The 23,930-nt window shown below is 48.8% G+C and overlaps 1 protein-coding gene across 1 annotated transcript in view; it reads left to right on the top strand.

The window, feature by feature from the left end:
• The window catches only part of ST8SIA5 (ST8 alpha-N-acetyl-neuraminide alpha-2,8-sialyltransferase 5), a 104,513-nt gene that overhangs the window by 44,939 nt on the left and 35,644 nt on the right, over positions 1–23,930 (top strand). The window contains exons 4-7 of the mRNA XM_048504317.1: positions 3,976–4,062; positions 5,577–5,721; positions 14,593–14,705; positions 22,275–22,367. Of these exons, the coding sequence (XP_048360274.1) occupies positions 3,976–4,062; positions 5,577–5,721; positions 14,593–14,705; positions 22,275–22,367 (438 nt within the window). The remainder of the gene's footprint in view (positions 1–3,975; positions 4,063–5,576; positions 5,722–14,592; positions 14,706–22,274; positions 22,368–23,930) is intronic.

The raw sequence follows: 23,930 nt of genomic DNA, 5'->3' as shown, positions 1-23,930 counted from the left end.
TCCCAGGAATCTTCTTTAACTATGTAGTCTGCCTTTCTCAATCTAGCTTTCAGACTGGACGGAATGGCAAATCTACACTTACCCTGCAAACCATTTCATTCATTCATTCATTCATTCATTCATTCATTCATTCATTCATTCATTCATTCATTCAGTCATTTATTTATTTATTTATTTATTTATTTATTTATTTATTTATTTATTTATTTATTCATTCAATTTTAAACCGCCCATCCCCGAAGGGCTCTGGGTGGCGTACAGCAGGCCTGCAACAACAATACACAATAACATTAAACACAGCAGGCTAAAAACAACATTTTACACATAAAAACTAGGCTAATTTAAAACAATTTACAAATATCTATAACCATAAAACGCAGCAGCAGCAATAATATATGGCACCCGATCCCAGGGCCCCAATCCAATTGTGAGTGGATTGAAAGTGCGTGATTCTGCATGTGCGTAAGGGGCCTCTGTTTAACAGCCCTGGTGGTCTCTCATCCAAATACCAACCAGGGCGATTTGCTGATCATGCTAATGGGAAAATGGGAAGTACCCCGAAAGAGAGAGAAGCATAGCTCAGTGGCAGAGCGCATGCTTTTAATTAGGGGTCCCAACGTGGTATTCAGGGGTGCCATGACAGCCCCGAGTACCTCTCCTGGTGGTTACCGAGTGTTTTTAGAAAGTGGGTGTGGCTATTTGGTGTCAACAGAGCTTCTGATTGGTCCCTGGAGAGCTGCCAGATCCAGCTAGACTAGCTCAGTAGGCATATGTGTGGGTGCGCAAGACCATGTTTTTAAGCAATATGTTTGTTTTGACGAGCCTCTGGATGAAGAAGGAGGAGGAGGAGGAGGAGGAGGAGTTTGGATTTATATTCCCCCTTTCTCTCCTGCAGGAGACTCAAAGGGGCTGACAATCTCCTTGCCCTTTCCCCCTCACAACAAACACCCTGTGGGGTAGGTGGGACTGAGAGAGCTCCGAGAAGCTGTGACTAGCCCAAGGTCACCCAGCTGATGTGTGTGGGAGTGCACAGGGTAATCTGAATTCCCCAGATAAGCCTCCACAGCTCAGGTGGCAGAGCTGGGAATCAAACCCGAGCTTTTGCCTGAAACACTGAAGACCTGCAGTTGGAGCTATTCCCAGCCTTCCTCCCTGACATTTTGTGGTTGGCTCTACCACGTGCAACTGACATTTTGGGTTTGCCAGATGCATGCCATCCTGCTGTGGTTGCATAAAGGTTCATCACGGGTCTCATATCGCTTGGGGGTTCGGGTGCGGTTGCTGCCGTGTTTACATCTATGTTGTTGCCCCCCCTGCTCCCAGCCGAGGCTGGCTTAACTATCTCCTTTGTCATGGTGTAGTGGTTAAGAGCAGGTGAATTCTAATCTGGAGAACCGGATTTGATTCCCCACTCCTTTATCTGAGTGGCAGAGGCTTATCTGGTGAACCAGATGTGTTTCTGCACTCCTATATTCCTACTGGGTGACCTTGGGCTAGTCCAGGGGTCGGCAACCTTTTACACTCAAAGAGCCATTTGGACCCATTTTCCCCGGAAAAGAAAATTCATGGAGCCGCACCTTTCTGGGGAGGGAATTCCCCATGCTCCCTGCAGTGGCCGACGCCGCTTTCTTCTCTCCCCCCCTCGCTTCTGGGGGGGGGCAATCCCCCTCCCGCTAAGTCCAAAGCGCCCACTTACAATGCCACCCTATTTTCTCCCCGCCCGGAGTCTCCAAGCTTTCCCCTGCTTGGAAGGCGCCCGGTCAGACCTGGCAGCCGGTGGGGAATGACCAGCAGCTGTTTTCTCCCCGCCAGAGTCTCAGAAGCTCCCTGCCAGGGAGGCGCCCGGTGGAGACGATGCGCTTGTTTTCTCCCCCCCTTGCCAGTCGCCGAACCACTGCTTGGAGCTTCGGTGTGCCTGGCAGCCTTTCCCGATTGAGGGCGGCGCGTGTTTCTCTCCCCGAGTCTCCAAGCTCCCTGCGCTTAGGAGGCGGAGGTGGCGGATAACCGGTGGCGGCCGACGCTGCTGTTTTCTCTCCCAGCAGCGGGGGAATTCCCCACGCTGGCCAGGAAGGGCCCGGGAGCCGCACCATGAGCTCAAAAGGGTTCCCGACCCCCGGGCTAGTCACAGTTCTCTCTGAACTCTCTCAGCCCCACCTGTCTCAGAAGGTGTCTGTTGTGGGGAGAGGAAGGGAAAGGAGCGTGTAAGCCCCTTTGAGTCTCCTTACAGGAGAGAAAGGTGGAATATAAATCCAAATTCCTCCTCTTCTTGTTCTTTGGACTGGTGGCAGTTAATGTGGGGATCGGCACCTTCATTTTGGGTTCCAGGGCAGCTGAGTCACCTCATCGGCCATCCTGCCGTCCTTTGCCGCTGAGAGTCACCCTCTAGACTGCCCAGTTTGCTTCTTGTTTTTTCCCCCAGCTCCCTTTCCGGAATCCACCCCCCTCCATACTCCTATTTTCTCCCTCCGGGAGATTTTCCCAATTAACACGCTCCAGTGGTTGAAAGAACAAAGTGACCTAATTCTTTTAACAGTGACTTATAGGAAATTTTAAACCAAGCCACTTTTGAATATGAACGGCCCCTTCTCTGTGTATTCAGGGCAAAGCTGAATATGTGAAGCCGTGCTGTGAGATTTTCTAATTGGATGTGGTCCGAGAGAGGATATTTTCTTGTAGGGCCGTGGTGGTGAACCTTTGGCACTCCAGATGTTATGGACTACAATTCCCATCAGCCCCTGCCAGCATGGCCAATTGGCTGGCAGGGGCTGATGGGAAGTATAATCCTGGCTATCTGGTACCAAGATTACGCGTCCCCTACTGTAATAGAGTTCTGAGGGCCCCCTACTATATGGATTAAACATCCGCTGTATAAATTGGTTTGCCACCCACAAATACTCTATTGCTGGAAGCTGAGAGTCTATGAATGGTGTAGAGCATGGAGTTGTCAGAACTGGCGGCCCTCCAAGATCTGGTATGGACTGCAGCTCCCATGTCCCCTGCCGGCATCATGCTGGCAGGGATGATAGGAAGCTATCTGGAAGGCTGCCGGTATCCACAACAGAGAACAGTTATTTCAGCAGTGGTTAAGAATGCGGGTCTAGTATCTGGAAGACCGGGTTCAAATCCTCGCTCGTGTCACGGAAGCTTGCTGTGGACCAATCACATGCTTCCAGCCTAGCCTACCTTGCAGGATTGTTGTGAGGATAAAGTGGAGAAGAAAAGAATGATCCAAACCACTTTGCGTTCCCGTTGGGGAGAAAGGTAGGGCATTAATCACCATCGTGGTGTAGTGGTTAAGAGCAGGTGGATTCTAATCTGGAGAACCGGGTTGGATTCCCCACTCCTCCACCTCAGTGGCAGAGGCTTATCTTGTGGACCAAATACGTTTCTGCACTCCTACATTCCTGCTGGGTGACCTTGGGCTAGTCACAGTTCTCTCTGAACTCTCTCCGCCCCACTTACCTCACAAGGGGTCTGTTATGGGAGAGGAAGGGAGAGGAGCTTGTAAGCTAGGAGAGAAAGGTGGGGTATAAATCCAAACTACTCCTCCTCCTCCAACTCCTCCTCCTCCTCTTCTTCTTCTCCTTCTTCTTCTTCTTCTTCTTCTTCTTCTTCTTCTTCTGCTTCTTCTGCTTCTTCTTCTTCTTCTTCTTCTTCTTCTTCTTCTTCTTCTTCTTCTTCTTCTTCTTCTTCTTCTTCTTCTTCTTCTTCTTCTCCTTCTCCTCCTCCTCCTCCTCCTCCTCCTCTTCCTCAATTGAAGGTTGAGATTTTTTAAAATGCCATAATGAACTTGTTTACTTTTTACTAAAGGCATGGCGTAAGTCAGCTATATAATTAGTCTGGCAACCCAAATGCCAACTGTCATGGCTGGTGGGGTGCTGGCAGCGTGTGTTGAGTGGGGTCCTCGTTGCAAGGTCCATAAACATCTAGTCGCCTTTTCTTTCCTCCAACCCCTTTCCCCTTCCCTGCTTTCAGGGTGAAGCAGACAGAACTATTTGAAAGGTGGAGGAACCTACAGATGTGCAAATGGGAGATGAACATCACCGAAGCCCACCTCTTCAAGTAAGGAGGAACTCAAACCCAGTGTGGTTTCAGAAAGTTTTCTCGTCACTATGTTGGTGAACGTGTATCTGGGCCACCAGCTCACATGACTGATTACTCCACAGAAACAAATTCCAGTCACCTAGAAAGCTAATGTCTCAAGGAGGAGGGTTAAACCCTACATTTTTCCCTGAGAAGCTACCTTGCTAGTTTTCCCCAAGAGAGAGCATTTCGCCATATGAGGTTGTTCCTGCACTTTGGAGCTACAAGTATGGTGTGGGTGGGAATGATGAGGGAATAAACTGGCAAGAGGCCGAAAGGGAAGAACAGGCTCCATCGTGTCTGAGAACATGGCTATTTCAGAGTTTTAAAAACGCTCGCAAGTGGAAAACTAGCTCACCAGTGGGGCAAATCCTTGCTTACCATGTTGGCTTTCAGTTTGCAGGGAGTTTTTTTTAATGCCTTCAACAAAACAGGACCCTCCTGCCCCCGTAGTCTGAGCTGGTATAATTGATTCTATGGGTCACCCACGAATCTATAGATATAGGAGGAGGACAGCTGCCCCGCTTTCTTAACCACTACACCACAGGAGCACCAAATTTAGTTTGTGGGAGTTCAGCTTCTGTGGGGCTCCCGTCTGGATCGGGACCATAGTGCATAGCAGATCCTTTTCCCTTCTCATACCATTTTCTTGAACTGAGAGTGGTTAAGAGCAGGTGGACTCTAATCTGGAGAGCCGGGTTTGATTCCCCACTTGCTGGGTGACCTTGGGCCAGTCACAGCTCTCAGAACTCACTCAGCCCCGCCTACCTCGCAAGGTGGCTGTTGTGGGGCGAGGAAGGGGGAAAGGAGTTTGTAAGCTGCCTTGAGTCTCCTTACGGGAGAGAAAGGCTGGGTATAAATCCACTCTTCTTCGGTTCTCAGATGTTTTGTTCCTTTTAGCGGTCGATGTGATATCACGCAGGCAATTTAAACCTGCAGGGAAATAAGCCAGATATGAACTTGCGTGATACCGAACCGACCATTAGAGGGAGTTAAACATGTCCAGAACTGAACCATGTCCAGGGGGCATCCATTGAAAATGCTGGGGAATGAGGACTAATAAGAAACACTTCTAATGGCCAACTTAGCGTGGCTGATTGGTGTTTGGAATATGCTGCCACAGGAGGTGGTGATGGCCACTCACCTGGATAGCTTTAAAAAGGGCTTGGACAGATTTATGGAGGAGAAGTTGATTTATGGCTACCAATCTTGATCCTCCTTGATCTGAGATTGCAATTGCCTTAACAGTCCAGGTGCTCGGAAGCAACAGCCGCAGAAGGCCATTGCTTTCACATCCTGCACGTGAGCTCCCAAAGGCATCTGGTGGGCCACTGCGAGTAGCAGAGAGCTGGACTAGATGGACTCTGGTCAGATCCAGCTGGCTTGTTCTTAGGTTCTTATGAACGCCATTGTAACTCAGCAATAGTCTGGATTGGGAGCGTCTGAGTTCATTTGAGCTATTGGTTCATGCTGTCCTCTCGATTCTTCAACAGGTCCACTCTAGCCAGGTGCTGCAACGCTCCTGCCTTCCTCTTCACCACCCAGAAGAACACCCCGTTGGGGTCAAAACTGAAGTATGAAATCGACACCAGTGGGATCTTCCACGTTAATCAAGAAATATTCAGGATGTTTCCAAAGGTGCGGCGCGTTCTGTCTCAGAAGGATTCCCAGGATTGAGCTACAGCATCCGTAGCCAAGTGTCCCTGTTCAGGGAGCAGCAGTGGCGTAGGAGGTTAAGAGCTCGTGTATCTAATCTGGAGGAACCGAGTTTGATTCCCAGCTGTGCCGCCTGAGCTGTGGAGGCTTATCTGGGGAATTCAGATTAGCCTGTACACTCCCATACACGCCAGCTGGGTGACCTTGGGCTAGTCACAGCTTCTCGGAGCTCTCTCAGCCCCACCTACCTCACAGGGTGTTTGTTGTGAGGGGGGAAGGGCAAGGAGATTGTAAGCCCCTTTGAGTCTCCTGCAGGAGAGAAAGGGGGATATAAATCCAAATTCTTCTTGTTGTTGTTGTTGTTGTTCTTCTTGTTCTTGTTCTTCTTCTTCTTCATCATCATCATCATCATCAGGGTTTTTCTTTCCTGTCCCAAAGGCTGTGCTGCCCCAATGCCACCACATTCTGGTCTAGTTGCTGATAGGTGGTGGCAGTTTATGTTTAGCATTGTAGGTCATGGAAATACTACCTTTATGTGGGAAAATATGGATGTGGCTAACCCACTCTGGGGAAGGCAGGTTTGGAGAAGGTTCGTTTATTTATTTATTTTTATTTATATTTCAAACTTATAGGCCGCCTCTTCCCCGAGGGGCTCGAGGCGGCTTCCAACATGGCTGTTCTCCGACAGCAACTCCAACAACATAACTTAACACATTTAAAATCCAGCAGCAATCATATACAATTTAAACAGTAAAACAGTAGACCAATAAAACGGTATTGCGCTTGGAAGCCGATCCTGGAAGGCTAAAAAGGGGGAAGTGAGTAATAGAAAAAAGAAAAAGGGAGGGAGCAGGCGGGCCCAGATGGAATCAACAGTGGGCCCGACCAAAATAACAAGGGATGGAGAATGGCAGCCTCAGTTTTGACTCCGATGTTTCAGTGGGGGGCAATAAAACCTGGTACATAGCAAGCAAACGACTAATGCCTGATAACACTGTGCCAGCGGACGTTCTGTCACTTCAAAGCTGACCTATGGCCAATCCGTTGGGTTTTCAAGGCAAGAGACAAACAGAGGTGGTTCCTGGGTGGACTTCCAGCATGGTGTAGTGGTTCAGAGCAGGTGCACTCTGATCTGGAGAACCGAGACTGATTCCCTGCTCTGCCATTTATCTTCTCTGGAGGCTTATCTGGTGAACCAGATTAGCTTGTGCACTCCAACACATGCCAGCTGGGTGACCTGGGGCTAGTCACAGCTCTTCGGAGCTCTCTCAGCCCCACCCACCTCACAGGGTGTTTGTTGTTGGGGCGGGGGGAGTCCCTTTGAGTCTCCTTCAGGGGAGAAAGGGGGGATATAAATCCAAACTCCTCCTCCTCCTCCTCTTCTTCTAGCAGTGGCGTAGAAGGTTAAGAGCTCGTGTATCTAATCTGGAGGAACCGGGTCTGATTCCCAGCTCTGCCGCCTGAGCTGTGGAGGCTTCTCTGGGGAATTCAGATTAGCCTGTGCACTCCCACACACGCCAGCTGGGTGACCTTGGGCTAGTCACAGCTTCTCGGAGCTCTCTCAGCCCCACCTACCTCACAGGGTGTTTGCTGTGAGGGGGGAAGGGAAAGGAGATTGTACGCCCTTTTGAGTCTCCTACAGGAGAGAAAGGGGGGATATAAATCCAAACTCCTCCTCCTCTTCTTCTTCTTCTTCTTCTTCTTCTTCTTCTTCTTCTTCTTCTTCTTCTTCTTCTTCTTCTTCTTCTTCTTCTTCTTCTTCTTCTTCTTCTTCTTCTTCTTCTTCCTCCTCCTCCTCCTCCTCCTCCTCCTCCTCCTCCCTCTCCCCCTCCCCCTGGGTGGTCTCCCATCCCAGTATTAACTTAGGCGGTCCCTGCTTAACTTTCAAGGTCAGACCAGATCAGGATAGCTGGGGCCTTTCGGATCAGGGTAGTTGAAACATTTTTCAGTAAGGCAAGCTAACGTAAGTGTAATGCTTTACTGTGCCCTCCAGAGCAGAGTTTATGCTCTTGTATAGCCACTGAAGTCAAAGTGATTAACAGGAGGTAACTGTGCTCAGGATAGTTAAGAGAACCAGGCCTGGAGAGCTCTCTGCAGGAAAACTCCTGGGAAATGCGAGGAGAGCCCTCTGCAAACCCACTGCGTGAAGAAGAGTCCTGAGGTAAGCGTTCCATGCATAATGGGCCATTATATGTTATATCAGAATTGGTATCTGTAAGCAGCAGGGAAAACCACCGGGTACATATTGCAATTATTTCCCAGTTGCCCCAATTGTTCCTTCAGAGGACAATGAGAAAAGTAAAGTTTTCCGCTTTCCGGCTGAGCAGCGGGCCGTCTGTCTCGCTCTTGTTTGCCGCTCATTGCCTTTTGCCAATGATTTTCAGAGGACTCGTACTCAGGCTATCGGGCATCCTGTTTTCTGTGTACTGTACAGTAGTGCTCTATAAATAAGTCTCTATTTTTTTTTTCAAAAACATATTTCACATCACCGTTTCCTTCGGGCGTATTTTTGTTTTCTGCCGTGAAATTACTCATCAAATATGTATGTGCTAATAGCTGCAGTTGTCGGCTTACATAATCCGGCTGTTTCCACGGGACACCGGCTGCTGTAAAGAGACACTCGAGTCAGACCGTCGGGCCTTCTCCGTTCAGGACTGTCAGCAACTCTCCAAGGTCTTGGGTAGTAGAAGGTCTTTCCCGTCTCCGCAATGCTACATGCACTAGGGATTTGTTTGTTATGCCTTGCCTAATGGGGATCCAAAGTGCCTTACGTAGCTGTCCTCCATTTTGTCCTCGCGACAGCCCTATGAGGTCATTCAGGCTGAGATGCTTTGACTGGCCCAAGGGCACCCTATGACAGTGGTGGCGAACCTTTGGCACTCCAGAGGTTATGGCAGGGGTCTTCAAACTATGGCCCTCCAGATGTTTATGGACTACAATTCCCATCAGCCCCTGCCAGCATGGCCAAGTGGTAGGGCTCGTGGGAATTGTAGTCTATGAACACCTGGAGGGCCATAGTTTGATGATCCCTGTGTTATGGACTACAATTCCCATCAGCCCCTGCCAGCATGGCCAAAAGAGAGGAAAGATGGTGACAGTGCAGCTGGCGAGGGGAGAGCTGGCCAATTGGCCATGCTGGCAGGGGCCGATGGGAATTGCAGTCCATAACATCTGGAGTGCCAAAGGTTCGCCACCACGGCCCTATGAGCTTCTGGGGCAGAGTGGGAATTCGAACCCAGGTCTCCCACTCCTGGTCCAACACTCTAAACATTGTAGAATGTCAGACCGAGGTGTGTGAAGCAGACACTCTGCCACTGGGCCATGGCCTCTCCTTGTGGTCACCAGATGCTCCCGCCATCTATCAACCTACGCAGATACGGTGCCTCGCTCAGAACTGAACTATAATGTGGCCAAGGGTCTTCGAGGTCAGATCTCTTCCAATGGTCTCAGGCGTATCTGCCATTCAAAGTGGCACGGTGTCACGTGAGAAACCACGGCCCCTTCCGCATGTTCAGAATAATGCACTTTCTTCTTCTTTTTTTAAAAATAAATTTTATTTTCATATAATACAAGAGTAACATGGGAAGCAATACACATGACTGGTTTTAGTCTTCCATAATAAACAAGGAAAGAAAAAGAAAAAAAGATTACAATATTGTCCACCTATTTCTATCTTCCGTAACTTAGTCGCATAACTTTCAAAAAAGGCTCTGCTAACTGTCAGAATCTAATTTGGCTTCTCCTAAGGAGGAAATTTCATTATTAATTCTAAGCATCAAAATTCCTTGTATTAAACAATCTGGTCAGAAGAAAAGAAGGGAGAAAAAGGGACTATTTTTAGAGTCAGGTAAAGCTACTAGATAAGAAGCAAAGAGAGATTTTGGTGCTCCTTATCTGAGTACCATCTACAATATTAAATCATGTCTAGGTGTGTGAGCGTCCTCCTGGCACCCCGGACTGCTTTTGCAGTCTGGTCCTTTATAGCAAGATTTTATGATAAATTAAAACAAAACATATACCAACTAGTTCTATCCTATACTAGCGCAGAATAATGCGTTTTCAATCCACTTTCACGACTGTTTGCAAGTGGATTTGGCAGAGGCAGGCAGCGGCAAGTCACCTCTTGCCTTGGAAACCGTTCAGGGTCACGACGAGGATAGGACAGCGAAAAAGAAGAAGTAATTATGCAATTACAAGATTGGGCTGGTGGGGAAGAATCATGAGAAAATGGAAATAGTTTGAAATCCCTCCCCTTCTCCAAAGAGAGAAATTGACAGAGAGAAATTTTTCTCTCTGTCTCACAATACTAGAACCAGGGGGCATCCATTGAAAATGCTGGGGGGAAGAATTAGGACTAATCAAAGGGAACACTTCTTCATGCAACGCGTGATTGGGGTTTGGAATATGCTGCCACAGGAGGTGGTGATGGCCACTCACCTGGATAGCTTTAAAAGGGGCTTGGACAGATTTATGGAGGAGAAGTCGATTTATGGCTACCAATCTTGATCCTCTTTGATCTGAGATTGCAAATGCCTTAACAGATTCCAGGTGCTAGGGAGCAACAACTGTGAAGAAGGCCATTGCTTTCCCCTCCTGCATGTGAGCTCCCAAAGGCACCTGGTGGGCCACTGCGAGTAGCAGAGAGCTGGACTAGATGGACTCTGGTCTGATCCAGCTGGCTTGTTCTTATGTTCTTATGAAGCTTGAGGAAGACTGTTTGGTTTGCTTCCGCCCCCCGCCCCCCCATCCCACCCCCTTTGTCCGACTGTTGGACGCTCACAACGTTCTTGACCTTGGAGTGTAATTCAATCCACGTCAGGGGAGTTTTTTATTTCCCCTTCTTGTTTTCTTTTGGTGAATTTGCAAAGCCATGTTTTTTCTGTATCCCCGGAGAATCGCCCCTTGCAGCAATCAACCTGCGCCTTGTCCGTGGGTGGGCCAGTTTTGCCTTTTCCGTTCTCTGCAGGGGTCTCCAGCCCTTTAACCACCAGGTAGACGCACAACCCAATTGCGCTGACTCGGCTCTGAGTCCTGCTGGGTTGGAAGGATTCACTTTCGAGGGGGTGGAACTACATGTTTATAAAGGATGTCTGTGAGGATTCCAATTACTGTGATTGCCTCATTAGTTACCGCTTCAAAGAGGCATTTTGTGTGCATGAGGGGAGCCCGTGTCAATGGGTGGTTTGATGATATTGAACTCTTGTGGGGGGGGGGGGAGGGGTTGTTTCTCAGTTTGTTGTTGAAGAATTGCTTTTCTTCTTCTAGCCAGCCATATTCCCAGAGCAGCAAAAGTTTTTCTCTCTGGCCCCTTCCGCACATTCATTCATTCATTCATTCATTCATTCATTCATTCATTCATTCATTCATTCATTCATTCATTCATTCATTCATTCATTCATTCATTCATTTATAATTGGTTTTATATACCGCCTCTCCCCCGAAGGGCTCTGGGCGGTGAACAACACAATAAAACAATAGTTACAATAAAACCCCATTAAAACAGCAATTAATAATGTTACATTGGCGTCCAATCGTAAAAACATAAACTTCATAGATCCCCCCTGGAAAATAAAACAGAGGAGCGGAGAACCCAGAGTGTAAAGGAAAAGGAGGGGGAAAGGGGGGGGCATCAGCGGCCGGCCCCTCCAAACGCCTGGTGGAACAATTCAGTCTTGCAGGCCCTGCTTAACTCTCCAAGATCCCGCAGGGCCCGGATAGCTGGTGGTAAAGTGTTCCACCAGGCAGGGGCCAGGGCTGTAAAGGTAGAGGCCAGCCGCATCATCGAGGGACCACCAGTAAATTGGCCTGCAGAATAATGTGCTTTCAATGCACTTTGAAGCTGGTTTCTACTGTGCGGAACAGCAAAATCTGTAAGAACATAAGAACTAGCCTGCTGGATCAGACCAGAGTCCATCTAGTCCAGCTCTCTGCTACTCGCAGTGGCCCACCAGGTGCCTTTGGGAGCTCACATGCAGGATGTGAAAGCAATGGCCTTCTGCTGCTGCTTCTCCCGAGCACCTGGTCTGCTAAGGCATTTGCAATCTCAGATGTCCCACGTCGGTCCCTGCGGTCAGCAGAGGCCAACTTGCTGGTAACCCCCGCCCCCTCTATGATGCGGCTGGCCTCTGCCAGGGCTTTTACGGCCCTGGCCCCGGCCTGGTGGAATGCTCTTCCTCCAGCTGTCCGGGCCCTGCGGGATCTCAATGAGTTCCGCAGGGCCTGTAAGACCGAGGTATTCCACCGGGCCTTTGGTGAGACCAGCCGCTGATATGGGTGCCCGAAACAGCTTAAGAAATATTCTGATACCCACTGTCCCCCCACCCTTTTTAAGAGGAGTTTTAAATAGCTGGATGCCATCTATTTTAAATATTTAAACCTACTTGGATTTGGAAATTGTATGCTGCATTTTAAATTTTTTAAACTTCTTGTTTTATTTGTCTGTTGATGTTGTGCACCGCCCTGAGCCCTCCGGGGGAAGGGCGGTATAAAAATGAAATAATAAATAAATAAATAAATAAATCAAGGAGGATCAAGATTGGTAGCCAGAGATCGACTTCCACTTGCAAACAATTGTGAAAGTGGATTGAATGTGCATTATTCTGCATGTGCGGAAGGGGGCTAAGTCTATTTATTTATTACAGTCACAGAGCATCCCTAAAACTTAAAATAAACCAATACAAATCCCAGATTATGACAAACGATTGGTGTTCCAAGGAGATCTTATTCACATGGAACAGGCAACTTGACTGGGAAATAAATGTAACAGTCCATTAAAACTTTAGAACTGATTTGTGCCAGTGCAAACGTTTCTCGGGATCAGGGGATAGGAAAGACCTCTGCCCGAGGCCCTGGAGAGCCACTGACCTTCGAAGGACCGAACATAAGAACATAAGAACAAGCCAGCTGGATCAGACCAGGGTCCATCTGCTGCTGCTCCTGAACACCTGGTCTGCTAAGGCATTTGCAATCTCAGATCAAAGAGGATCAAGATTGGTAGCCATAAATCGACTTCTCCTCCATAAATCTGTCCAAGGTCTGCTTCAGTCTAAGACAGGTAATGTGTATGGGGGAGAAGCCATGGGCCATTGGTGGAGCATCTCCTTTGCACTCAGGATGTCACAGGTTCATTCCTCGACCTCTCCAGTTAAAAGGACTAGGCAGTCGGTGATGCCTTCAACCAAAATGGTAAAAGGTCTGGAGTCCATGCCCTATGAGGAGAGGCGTAGGGAGCTGGGAATGTTTGTTTGTTTGTTTGTTTATTCGATTTGATAAACCGCCCTATCCCCGAAGGGCTCAGGGCAATGTACAACAACAAATAACAAGACAATAAAACAAATCGAATAGCCCCAATTAAGACAATACAAAACCTTAAAACTATTAAAACTATAGCAGCAGTAACCTACAAAAAATGAATGATAATAAAAGGCGTCTGGGATCAAACCCCAGTGGACAAACCCTGGGCGGGAGGGGGTAGGCAGATGGTCAGATATATAGCCAGTGCGTGGGCAACAAAAGAGGGGCGGGCTCAGCGGCCGCCCCCCCCAAAAGTCTGGAGAAGAGAAGGTTAAGAGGTGACATGATAGCTATGTTTAAATATTTGAAGGGAGGCCATGTCAAAGAGGGAGCAAGCTTGTTTTCTACTGCCTCAGAGACTAGGACCAGGAGTCATGGGTTCAAGATGAAGGAAAAGAGATTCCCCCTAAACATCAGGAAAAACTTCCTGACCGTCAGGGCTGTTAGACAGTGGAATTCTCTGCCTCGGAGTGTGGTGGAGTCTCCCTCTTTGGAGGTTTTTAAACAGAGGCTGGATGAACATATGTCAGGAGTCCTTCGATTGTGCTTTCTGCACGGCAGGGGGTTGGACTGGATGGCCCCTGTGGCCTCTTCCAACTCTACGATTCTATGCGAAAGACCTTAGGCTGACATCCTGGACAGCAGCTGCCAGTCTGAGGAAACAATGTCAGCCTTGATGGGCCAAGGGCCTCGTTCAGCATACATCAGTTTCGTACGTTAACAAGGGAACGGGGTGCCAACATGTTCCTTCAAGGTGGAATAAGTGGATCCAGGATGCAGGTTTATATGACCAACGTGTTACCATCCTGTAGACACAGGTGTCAAACTCGTGGCTCTCCAGATGTTATGGATTACAGTTCTCATCTTCCCCTGCCAGCATGATGCTGGCAGGGGACGATGGGAACTGTAGTCCATAACATCGGGAGGGCCACGAGTTTGACACCTATACTGTAGAATGTTGCATGTAATTGACCAGTAATTTATCGGAGGTCCCTGGCCCTAGAGGAAGTCCAGCCCTGGTTCCAGCCTGGTGGAACGCTCTGTCCAGTGAGAAAAGAGCTCTGTGGGATCTGATGCAGTTTTGCAGGGCCTGCGAGACGCAACTGTTCCTCCAGATGTACGGTTGAGGCGGCCGTCGTGCTATCCGGCCTTCCCCTTCCCCTCCACCTTGTTTAGTTAGCCGTTAACTCACAGGATTGGGTGCATTTTTTTTGCCATCTTGGAAAAATGGTAATTCACTACAATATTTGGAACGTTAACTGGTTTAATTATTGGCATGTTTTAACATTTAATTGGTTTCATGGTTTGGATGTACGTGGTGGGCCCCCTGGAGCCAGAAAGGGGAGGGGCGGCATGTTAAACCCAATAAAATAAATAAATAAAATGTAAATGTGTGAATCTGCCTGTGGGCATGGCAGTTGTGATTTCCTCCAAGGCAAGCAAAAAATAGCAGTCTGAAAGATAACCACGGCTAATTGAATTCTTCCTTCCTTCCTTCCTTCCTTCCTTCCTTCCTTCCTTCCTTCCTTCTTTTTTCTTTTTTTCCTTCCTTTCCCCTAGGAGATGCCATATTATCGCTCCCAGTTTAAGAAATGCGCAGTGGTTGGAAACGGAGGGATATTGAAGAACAGCAGATGCGGCCAGGAGATCAATCGGGCAGATTTTGTGTTTCGGTTAGTCTCCCCAAATAAATCCTTTGGTTCAGTGGTGGGATCCAAAAATTTTAGTAACAGGTTCCCATGGTGGTGGGATTCAAACAGTGGCGTAGCGCCAATGGGGCTGGGCGGGGCACGACGGGTGCGTGGCCGGGCATTCTGGGGGCGGGGCATTGCTGGGCGGGGCTGTGGCAAGGAAACGAATGCACGCAGGCGCAGGCTGCCACGCACGCTGGTTCACCTCCTGCTAGACTGCTTCAAGTTCTGCGCGCTACTGCTGAGGAGCAGAGGAGGGGCGTAACTAAGGCAAAAATCACATGGCAAAATCACCAATTAGTAACCCCCTCTCGGCACACACAAATAATTAGTAACCTACTCTCGGGAACCTGTGAGAACCTGCTGGATCCCACCTCTGCTTTGGTTATGCTGGATGTTACAGTAGTAGTAGTAGTAGTAGTAGTAGTAGTAGTAGTAGTAGTAGTAGTAGTAGTAGTTGTACTCATAGCTGAACAAGTCCTGTGGCTTGTAATTCAGAACAAGAGACCAAAATACCTGAAGGAGATAGCTTTAAACATTCAGCTCACAATATCCATACGAACCTGGATGTACCGAGACAGACCTTTTGTTGGTAATTCTCTCTTGTAAGAGATACCTTTGCATTACAAGCAGAGCGCACTGAGGCAAAACACCGAAGCTCACCCATGCGCGTCTGTGCTGGCAACAAAAGAATCTCGGAGCCAATTCATAGTTTCTAACTAATAAGAGGAGTCTTTCTTAGTGAACTCAGTTCTGAATAGAAAAGTGGAGAGGCAGGTTCCTTGTAGTATTCTGTCTAGTTCAGGGGTCTGCAACCTGTGGCTCTCCAGATGTTCATGGACTACAATTTCCATCAGCCCCTGCCAGCATGGCCAATTGGCCATGCTGGCAGGGTCTGATGGGAATTGTAGTCCATGAACATCTGGCTAGCCACACGTTGCAGACCCCTGGTCTAGTTGGATGGCGAGGGACAGCTGTCTGCATTTCTCTCCACACATGGTGCAAAATGGGGGTGTAAGAACGGGTGGAGAGTGGAGGAGTGCAAGAACGGTGGAGAGTGGAGGAGAAGCAGGAAGGAAGGAAGTTCCCTGAGAAACGGGTGGAGAGTGGAGGAGTGCAAGAACGGTGGAGAGTGGAGGAGAAGCAGGAAGGAAGGAAGTTCCCTGAGAGACGCAATCTACCTGTCAAAGGGATAGTGTCAGAGTGGTAGAGAAAAGGTGCCCCGAGTCTTGACCCCGTCTAGCTATCGGGCTCACTGATAAGTCCTCCTCTGTCATTGTAAAGTCCTTCACTTCCAACACCTTGAGTGATCCAGCCAAGTATTCCATGCTCTGACTCGGTCACGTTTCCAGAGTCTCCAGTAGAGGGTAGGCCTCTTTTAACCAGAGGTATTTCTTGAGCTGAGGATGCCCCGTGGTTTCTTTTGCCTGTAAACATTTTGGTCATGTGTTCCTGCATGGCAGGGGGGTTGGACTTGATGGCTGTGGTGGTCTCTTCCAACTCTATGATTATGTAAGTAACAAGCCTTTTAAATCATATTGCGATAAACAGATCCCATTCAGAAAAGAACTGATATAGATGCTCAGTGGCCCCTTCCGCACATGCGGAATAATGCACTTTCAATCCCCTTTCAATGCACTTTGCAGATGTGCGGAACAGCAAAATCCACTTGCAAACAATTGTGAAAGTGCATTGAAAGTGCAGTATTCTGCATGTGCGGAAGGGGCCAAGTATGTGGGAAAGGTTTTATTTGTGGATCCAATCTTTCATCACACAGATGGCCCCATGCAGAAGAGAAGCCATGTAGAGCAGTGGTGGCGAACCTATGGCACGGGTGCCAGAGGTGGCACTCAGAGCCCTCTCTGTGGGCACGCGTGCACAGAGTTTGTCATGTGATAATAGTGTAATTATTTCAGGGAGATTATCATCATTAAACCTAAGACCTAGTTTTGGGGAAGCAGTGTAGGTAACCCTGTTAAGCACTGTTAAACCCTACTGATTTTCATGGGAAGAACGAAAGTATGATCCTTTACCTGGAAGTAAGCTCGGTTGCTGGCAATGGGGCTTGCTTCTGAGTAAACCCTCCTAGGGTCCTGATTCACCCATTCAAAGTGTTGCATGGTTGCTTCAAAGCAAAGACATCAACTACCACCAAGCTTACTCCCGAGTAACGCGCACCTTGGAGCCAACCGTTTTTTCTAAAACCTCAGTATTCAGGTTAAAATGCGGGTGGGCACTTTGCGATAAATAGGTGGGTTTTGGGTTGCAGTTTGGGCACTCGGTCTCAAAAAGGTTCGCCATCACTGATGTAGAGCCTGGTGTGTTAGAAGAGCTTTGATTCTAGATCAACGCTTGTTCGGGGTATCCTATTGGAGCGAGGGCATATAAAAGCTCCGACTGTGGGGAAACACTTAGTTTTAGCAGCAGCCGTTAAATTTAGAGAACCTGCTATCCATTCCACCTGAGGCCCCATCCTGTTAACGGAATGCCGTAAATATGTTCTAACAGATATTTTAAATGTTTTAGGATTTGCAAGATTGTAATGTATGATTGTGTTCTGAGCCCACTGATGGGGGCAGTGGGATACAAATCTAATAATAATACCTAATAATAATAGATAAACACAGAGAGTCAGCAAATGCAATTGAAAGCCCAGGGTCCCACTGGCCACAGGCCTGCATGACTTTAAAAGGCTTTCGACAGATCCTTGACTATAAACAGATCCATGGAGAATAAATCTATCAGTGGCAGCTAGCCATGGTGGCTAAAGAGAGCCTCCATGTTCAGGGGCAGTCAACCACATCCCAGTGCCAGGAGGCAACATTAGAAGAAGAAGAGTTGGGTTTATATCCTTCTTTTCTCTCTTGCAAGGAGAATCAAATGGGCTGACAATCTCCTTGCCCTTCTCCCCTCACAACAAACACCCTGTGTGGTACGTGGGGCTGAGAGAGCTCCAAAGAGCTGTGACTAGCCCAAGATCAGTCAGCTGGCATGTGTTCGAGTGCACAAGGTAACCTGGTTCACCAGATAAGCCTCCACAGCTCAAGTGGCAGAGCGGGGAATCAACCCAGTTCTCCAGATTAGAGCGCACCTGCTCTTAACCACTACACCACACTGGCTCTCTTTAGGGGAAGGCCTTGTTGTTGGACCTGCAGAGGAACCGGTATGCCACTGTGCGAAACAGGATGTTGGACTGGATTGACCACTGTTCTGATCCAGCAGGGCTCTTCTTACGTTTTTATGCCCACTTCCACGTTCACTTCAACAGAGGGATCTGCATTCGCTGGGTTCGTGTCCGAGATGTCCGTATTGTGAACGTCTTGTGTGATTGGTGTTTGGAATATGCTGCCACAGGAGGTGGTGATGGCCACTAACCTTAAAAGAGGCTTGGACAGATTTATGGAGGAGAAGTCGATTTATGGCTACCAATCTTGATCCTCCTGGATCTGAGATTGCAAATTCCTTAACAGACCAGGTGCTCAGGAGCAGCAGCCGCAGCAGCAGAAGGCCATTGCTTTCACCTCCTGCAGGTGAGCTCCCAAAGGCACCTGGTGGGCCACTGCGAGTAGCAGAGAGCTGGACTAGATGGACTCCGGTCTGATCCAGCTGGCTTGTTCTTATGTTCTTAATTTGCTTGGTGGGGGTATGCAGACAAATAGGATTTTTTCATCCTATGATTGTGAGTTGTTTTGAACACGTAGCCAAAGTTTGCACATGCTGAAGGGGGGGGGGGGGGGGGAATAAAAGAGAATTATAAAAATACACGTCTCCCACCAGGCCAGTTCCTTTCTGTTGCATTGTGTTTGCTACACTGGTGACATTCGGTTCCCGCAGACTCCGTGATGGGAAAGAAAATGCGCTTTGTAAAAAGCGTGTAGGCTTCAACGGGCCCTGCTCGACGTGCTGTTTTCCCATGCCTTCATTGAATCATGCACAGTCATTCCCTGGGCTGGTGAAAGGAACGTCGTTCTGGAAGAAACGGGGGTGAATTGCTGCTGACAGCGTGACAGAAACACATTCTCTCTGTCGGTGATTTCAGAGTCCAGGGCTGGGGCCAGACTTGGGAGGACGTCAGAGAAAAGAGGTCTTTTTTGTCTGGAGAAATTCAACGGTCAGCAAACTTAAGGGGCGATTTGTGGCACAAAAAAGACAAAGGCATTCAAGAGGAATCCAGAGGAACAAGACACGTTCAGTTTGCTTGCTTTCCCCCACCCCCCCATTGGTCCTTTCACCAGCATCCTAAATTGAAGATCTTCAGCCTTTGAGATCTTCTGAACATGGGTCCCACCAAGGACGGGTGATACATGGCTTGACAACGCTACACGCCAGGGGTCCCCAAACTACGGCCCGGGGGCCAAATGTGGCCCCCTGAAGGCATTTATCCGGCCCGCCAGGCATGGCAGCGATGGCTCCATTCATGTGCAGTGGGGGCTCGAGGGAGAGGAGGTACTGGCCCCAATGGCCGTTGATTGCAGTTACATGATGGCACCCCCAAATCTCCATGCATTTTCTGACCCAGAGTTGGAAACCTTACATGTGGCAACGCCTGCTCCGCCCTTCCCTCTCGGCTACTCAATGTGTTGCTCTCAGGCTTTCTGTTCTGCCCCACTCCCATTGGCATCAGCCAGGCTGGCGAATCGCTCACTGGCTGCTAGGGAGGAAAGAACCCAGGAAGATACCTGATCCTGGGTTAGATGGAATGCTTCATTGGGAAAGTTCTGCTTTTTTTTTACAGGGGAAGGTATTCCACAGCCTCCCCAACAATATTTGGAGCCCACCCTGTACCTGACATACTTTGGTCACTGTTCTAAAAATAGACCATGACAGAAAGGCTGAAAGGTGAAATCAAACATTTTACAATCATTTGTGCATAGGAATTTGTTCATAGTTTTTTTTAGTCCGGCCCTCCAACCGTCTGAGGGACAGTGAACTGGCCCCCTGTTTAAAAAGTTTGGGGACCCCTGCTACACGCGAAAGGGATCTGGGAGTCTTTGTAGACCACAAACTGAACATGAGTCAGCAGTGTGATGCGGCGGCCGAGAAAGCCAATGCGATTCTGGGCTGCATCAATAGGAGTATAGTGTCTAGATCAAGGGATGTACCTCTCTATTCTGCATTGGTTAGACCTCACCTGGAATATTGTGTACAGTTCTGGGCACCGCAATTCAAGAAGGATATTGATAAGCTGAAACAGGTCCAGAGGAGGGCAACCAAAACGGTAGAAGGTCTGGAATCCATGCCCTACGGCAGTGGTGGCGAACCTTTTTGAGACCGAGTGCCCAAATGGCAACCCAAGACCCACTTATTTATCGCAAAGTGCCAAAACGGCAATTTAACCTGAATACTGAGGTTTTAGTTTAGAAAAAACAGTTGGCTCAGAGTCGTGCATTACTCGGGAGTAAGTTTGGTGGTAGTCGGTGGTTTTGCTTTGAAGCAACCGTGCAACTCTTCCAACGGGTGAATCACGACCCTAGGAGGGTTTACTCAGAAGCAAGCCCCATTGCCAGCAACCGAGCTTACCCCCAGGTAAAGGATTGAGCTTTAGTTCTTCGCATGAAAATCAGTGGGGTTTAACAGCGCTTAACAGGGTGACCTACACTGCTTCCCCAAAACTAGGTCTTAGGTTTAATGCTAATAATCGAGCCCAGCGGCCCAGGCCAGCCTAGATGTGTGTGTGGGAGTGGGGGCGACTCTGTTTGCGCGTGCCCACAGAGAGGGCTCTGAGTGCCACCTCTGGCACCCGTGCCATAGGTTCGCCACCACTGCCCTATGGGTATGTTCAGTTTGGTGAAGAGAAGGTGAAGAGGTGACATGACAGCCATGTTTAGATATTGGAAGGGATGTCATGTTGGTGAGGGAGCAAGCTTATTTTTCTGCTGCTCCAGAGACTAGGACCAGGAGGAATGGGTTCAAGGTGAAGGAACAGAAATTCCACCTAAACATCAGGAAGAACTTTCTGACAGTCAGGGCTGTTCGACAGTGGAATGCACTACCTGGGAATGTGGTGGAGTCTATCCGTTCTGACAAAACACAAATGTTGTCTGTCAGTCGTGCTTTGCTGTGAACCAGAAAACGAAGGAAGGAATGGCAGCAGACGAAGGGAAGTCACGGGGGGGATTTCTTCATGTAACACCAAAACATAATTTAGCTCGATAGTTTGAGAACCAGCGTGGCGTAGTGGTTAGCGTGTCAGACTGGGATGTGGGAGACGCAGGTTCAAAGCCGCACTCTGCCATGAAAGCTTGCTGAGTGACCTTCGGCAGTCATACATATCAGCAGAGTTTAAAGCGGAGCTACTCTGGTAAGATGAGAAGGTCTATATAGTCTTCTTGCACTCACTGCAGCCTCCTACCACTCTTGGAAAAGAATACTCTCCACGCGAGATGTTCTTTCCTTAGGAAGGTTTTACTTTTGCAGTTGCAAGGTTGCACAGGTCTATTCTATACAAGACTATAATACTATACAGAACTCTTCAGCAATAACAAAGTTCAACACACACAGAACTTAACTCAGACACTATCTCTATCTCAACTTAGCATAGCATATACAATGCATACATCCAACTGGATACTTTTCCCTGCCCCGGCATCAGCCTCTCATTGGTCTAGAGCAGTGATAGCGAACCTTTTTGAGACCGAGTGCCCAAATTGCAACCCAAAACCCATGTATTAATTGCAAAGTGCCAACACAGCAGTTTAACCTGAATACTGAGGTTGGCTCCGACGCATGCGTTACTCGGGAGTAAGCTTGGTGGTAGTCATTGGCTTTGCTTTGAAGCAACCATGCAACTCTTCAAACGGGTGAATCACAACCCTAGGAGGGTTTACTAAGAAGCAAGCCCCATTGCCAGCAACCGAGCTTACTCCCAGGTAAAGGATCACGCTTTAGTTCTTCGCATGAAAATCAGTGGGGTTTAACAGCACTTAACAGGGTTACCTACACTGCTTCCCCAAAACTAGGTCTTAGGTTTAATGCTAATAATCGAGCCCAGCAGCCCAGGCCAGCCTAGATGTGTGTGTGTGTGGGGGGGCGATTTCCCCCCCACATGACGAACTCTGTTTACATGTGCCCACAGAGAAGGCTCTGAGTGCCACCTCTGGCACCCATGCCATAGGTTCGCCACCACTGGTCTAGAGTTACAGTTGAACTCACCAATGTTAAAGATCAATTGTTGCTACTTTTTGCCCCTAGACTGACTGTCTCCGACCTTGGGTTGGCAAACTTCTGCTAACTCAGAAGATGACCTTTTTGTGAACCTTTACTCTCTTTTTTATATATCATGACAGTACACAGTTAGATCAAATGGACAAGGCTATAAGCTCCTTTTGGGTCTCCATTGGTGTAAAAGGCAGGGTATAAATGAGGCCAATAAAGAAATGTCGTGATGTAACCGGGTTTCACCAATCTCCCTTTCTGAGGTTTGCGGGCTTGCCAGGATTCAACCCACGTGCGCGTTACCCGTGAGTTCCCTGCAGGAAGGATAAATGCAGAGAAGAAATCATAATAATCACTGTTTGACCTCTTTCTCGTTGCTCTGTTCTTTGCCTTTAGGTGCAATTTGCCTCCCATATCGGAGAAGTACACAGCGGATGTCGGCGTCAAGACTGACATTGTCACCGTGAATCCCAGCATAATTACCGAAAGGTCAGCGCCTCGCGGGTTTTTACGCCTCTGCCTCCCCTCCCCTCCGGGGTCTTTGTGCAATTGACAAGGCTCCGGAAGGAAGGGGCGAGCCCCCTGTTATTAATGCCCCGGGTTTTCGCTCTCGACTTGGTAATTTCATAGCAACTGGGAAAGCGGAATAATTTGAGCCCTCTGAATGCCGAGAGAGACGTGTTCGAAAGACGCACGTGGATTTCCGCAATTGCCCACTCGTCCCCTTTCTCAGCTCCTCTTTTCTTACAAAAAATACAAACGTTCTGTTAACGTCCTCAGTGCTGCTACTGGGTTTCAGAGCTCACCTTTGCAGTGCGGGGATTTCTTTCATTTTGGTTCCTAATTTTGTCATGCATGTTTCAGTTTTCCTTGTTTGACAGCGTGCTCTGAGCTGTCGTTGATTTCAGCGAAGGGGTTAAGCACGAGGCTTAAATTGTTCCCTTTGAAACCCAGCGGGATTTGAAAGAGCTTAAAAATTGTCCTGACCGTGTCCAATGAATATTTTTTCCTTTCCTTTCTGAAAGGAGATATTTTGCTTTTGTCTGCCGGAAGAAGGGAAAATACATACAAGAGCGAGTGTTTTCTCTCTTAATGAATGGCTCGGTTTGTTCGTCACAAGGTGGTTTTCAATATAGGACGCAGCAGGCTTTTCCAGTGAAATGAGCAGAGAAACATTCGTATCTATCCCCAAAAGAAACCAGCAGAAGAATTACCGCAGGCTGTGATTGTGTGGTTGTGGAGTTGCTGCAGCTGTACTTTATAAGCACTTCTCTCGGTGTGTGTATCGAGCTGGCTTCTCTCCTCCCCCCTTTAATTGAATTTTCAATTTTTTTGCCCAACAAAACAATCCGGAGAGAAAAAAATTATTTACACGACATTTGCCATCTGACATTTTTTCCAGCTATTACAAATCTTATTTATGAAATTTTTGATACATTCACAAAATTAGGAAACATTTTATTTTGCTCTTCAGTTTAGAAGAAGAAGAAGAGTTTGGATTTATATCTCCCCTTTCTCTCCTGCAGGAGACTCAAAGGGGCTTACAATCTCCTTGCCCTTCCCCCCTCACAACAAACACCCTGTGAGGTGGGTGGGGCTGAGAGAGCTCCGAGAAGCTGTGACTAGCCCAAGGTCACCCAGCTGGCATGTGTGGGAGTGTACAGGCTAATCTGGATTCCCCAGATAAGCCTCCACAGCTCAGGCGGCAGAGCGGGGAATCAAACCCGGTTCCTCCAGATACCCCCCCCCCCCCCCACCCCCCCCCCCCCCCACCCCCCCCCCCCCCCACCCCCCCCCCCCCCCACCCCCCCCCCCCCCCACCCCCCCCCCCCCCCACCCCCCCCCCCCCCCACCCCCCCCCCCCCCCACCCCCCCCCCCCCCCACCCCCCCCCCCCCCCACCCCCCCCCCCCCCCACCCCCCCCCCCCCCCACCCCCCCCCCCCCCCACCCCCCCCCCCCCCCACCCCCCCCCCCCCCCACCCCCCCCCCCCCCCACCCCCCCCCCCCCCCACCCCCCCCCCCCCCCACCCCCCCCCCCCCCCACCCCCCCC

Source organism: Sphaerodactylus townsendi, linkage group LG07, assembly GCF_021028975.2.
Source record: "Sphaerodactylus townsendi isolate TG3544 linkage group LG07, MPM_Stown_v2.3, whole genome shotgun sequence".
Classification (NCBI taxonomy): domain Eukaryota; kingdom Metazoa; phylum Chordata; class Lepidosauria; order Squamata; family Sphaerodactylidae; genus Sphaerodactylus; species Sphaerodactylus townsendi.
This window is presented reverse-complemented; position numbering and strand designations above follow the sequence as displayed.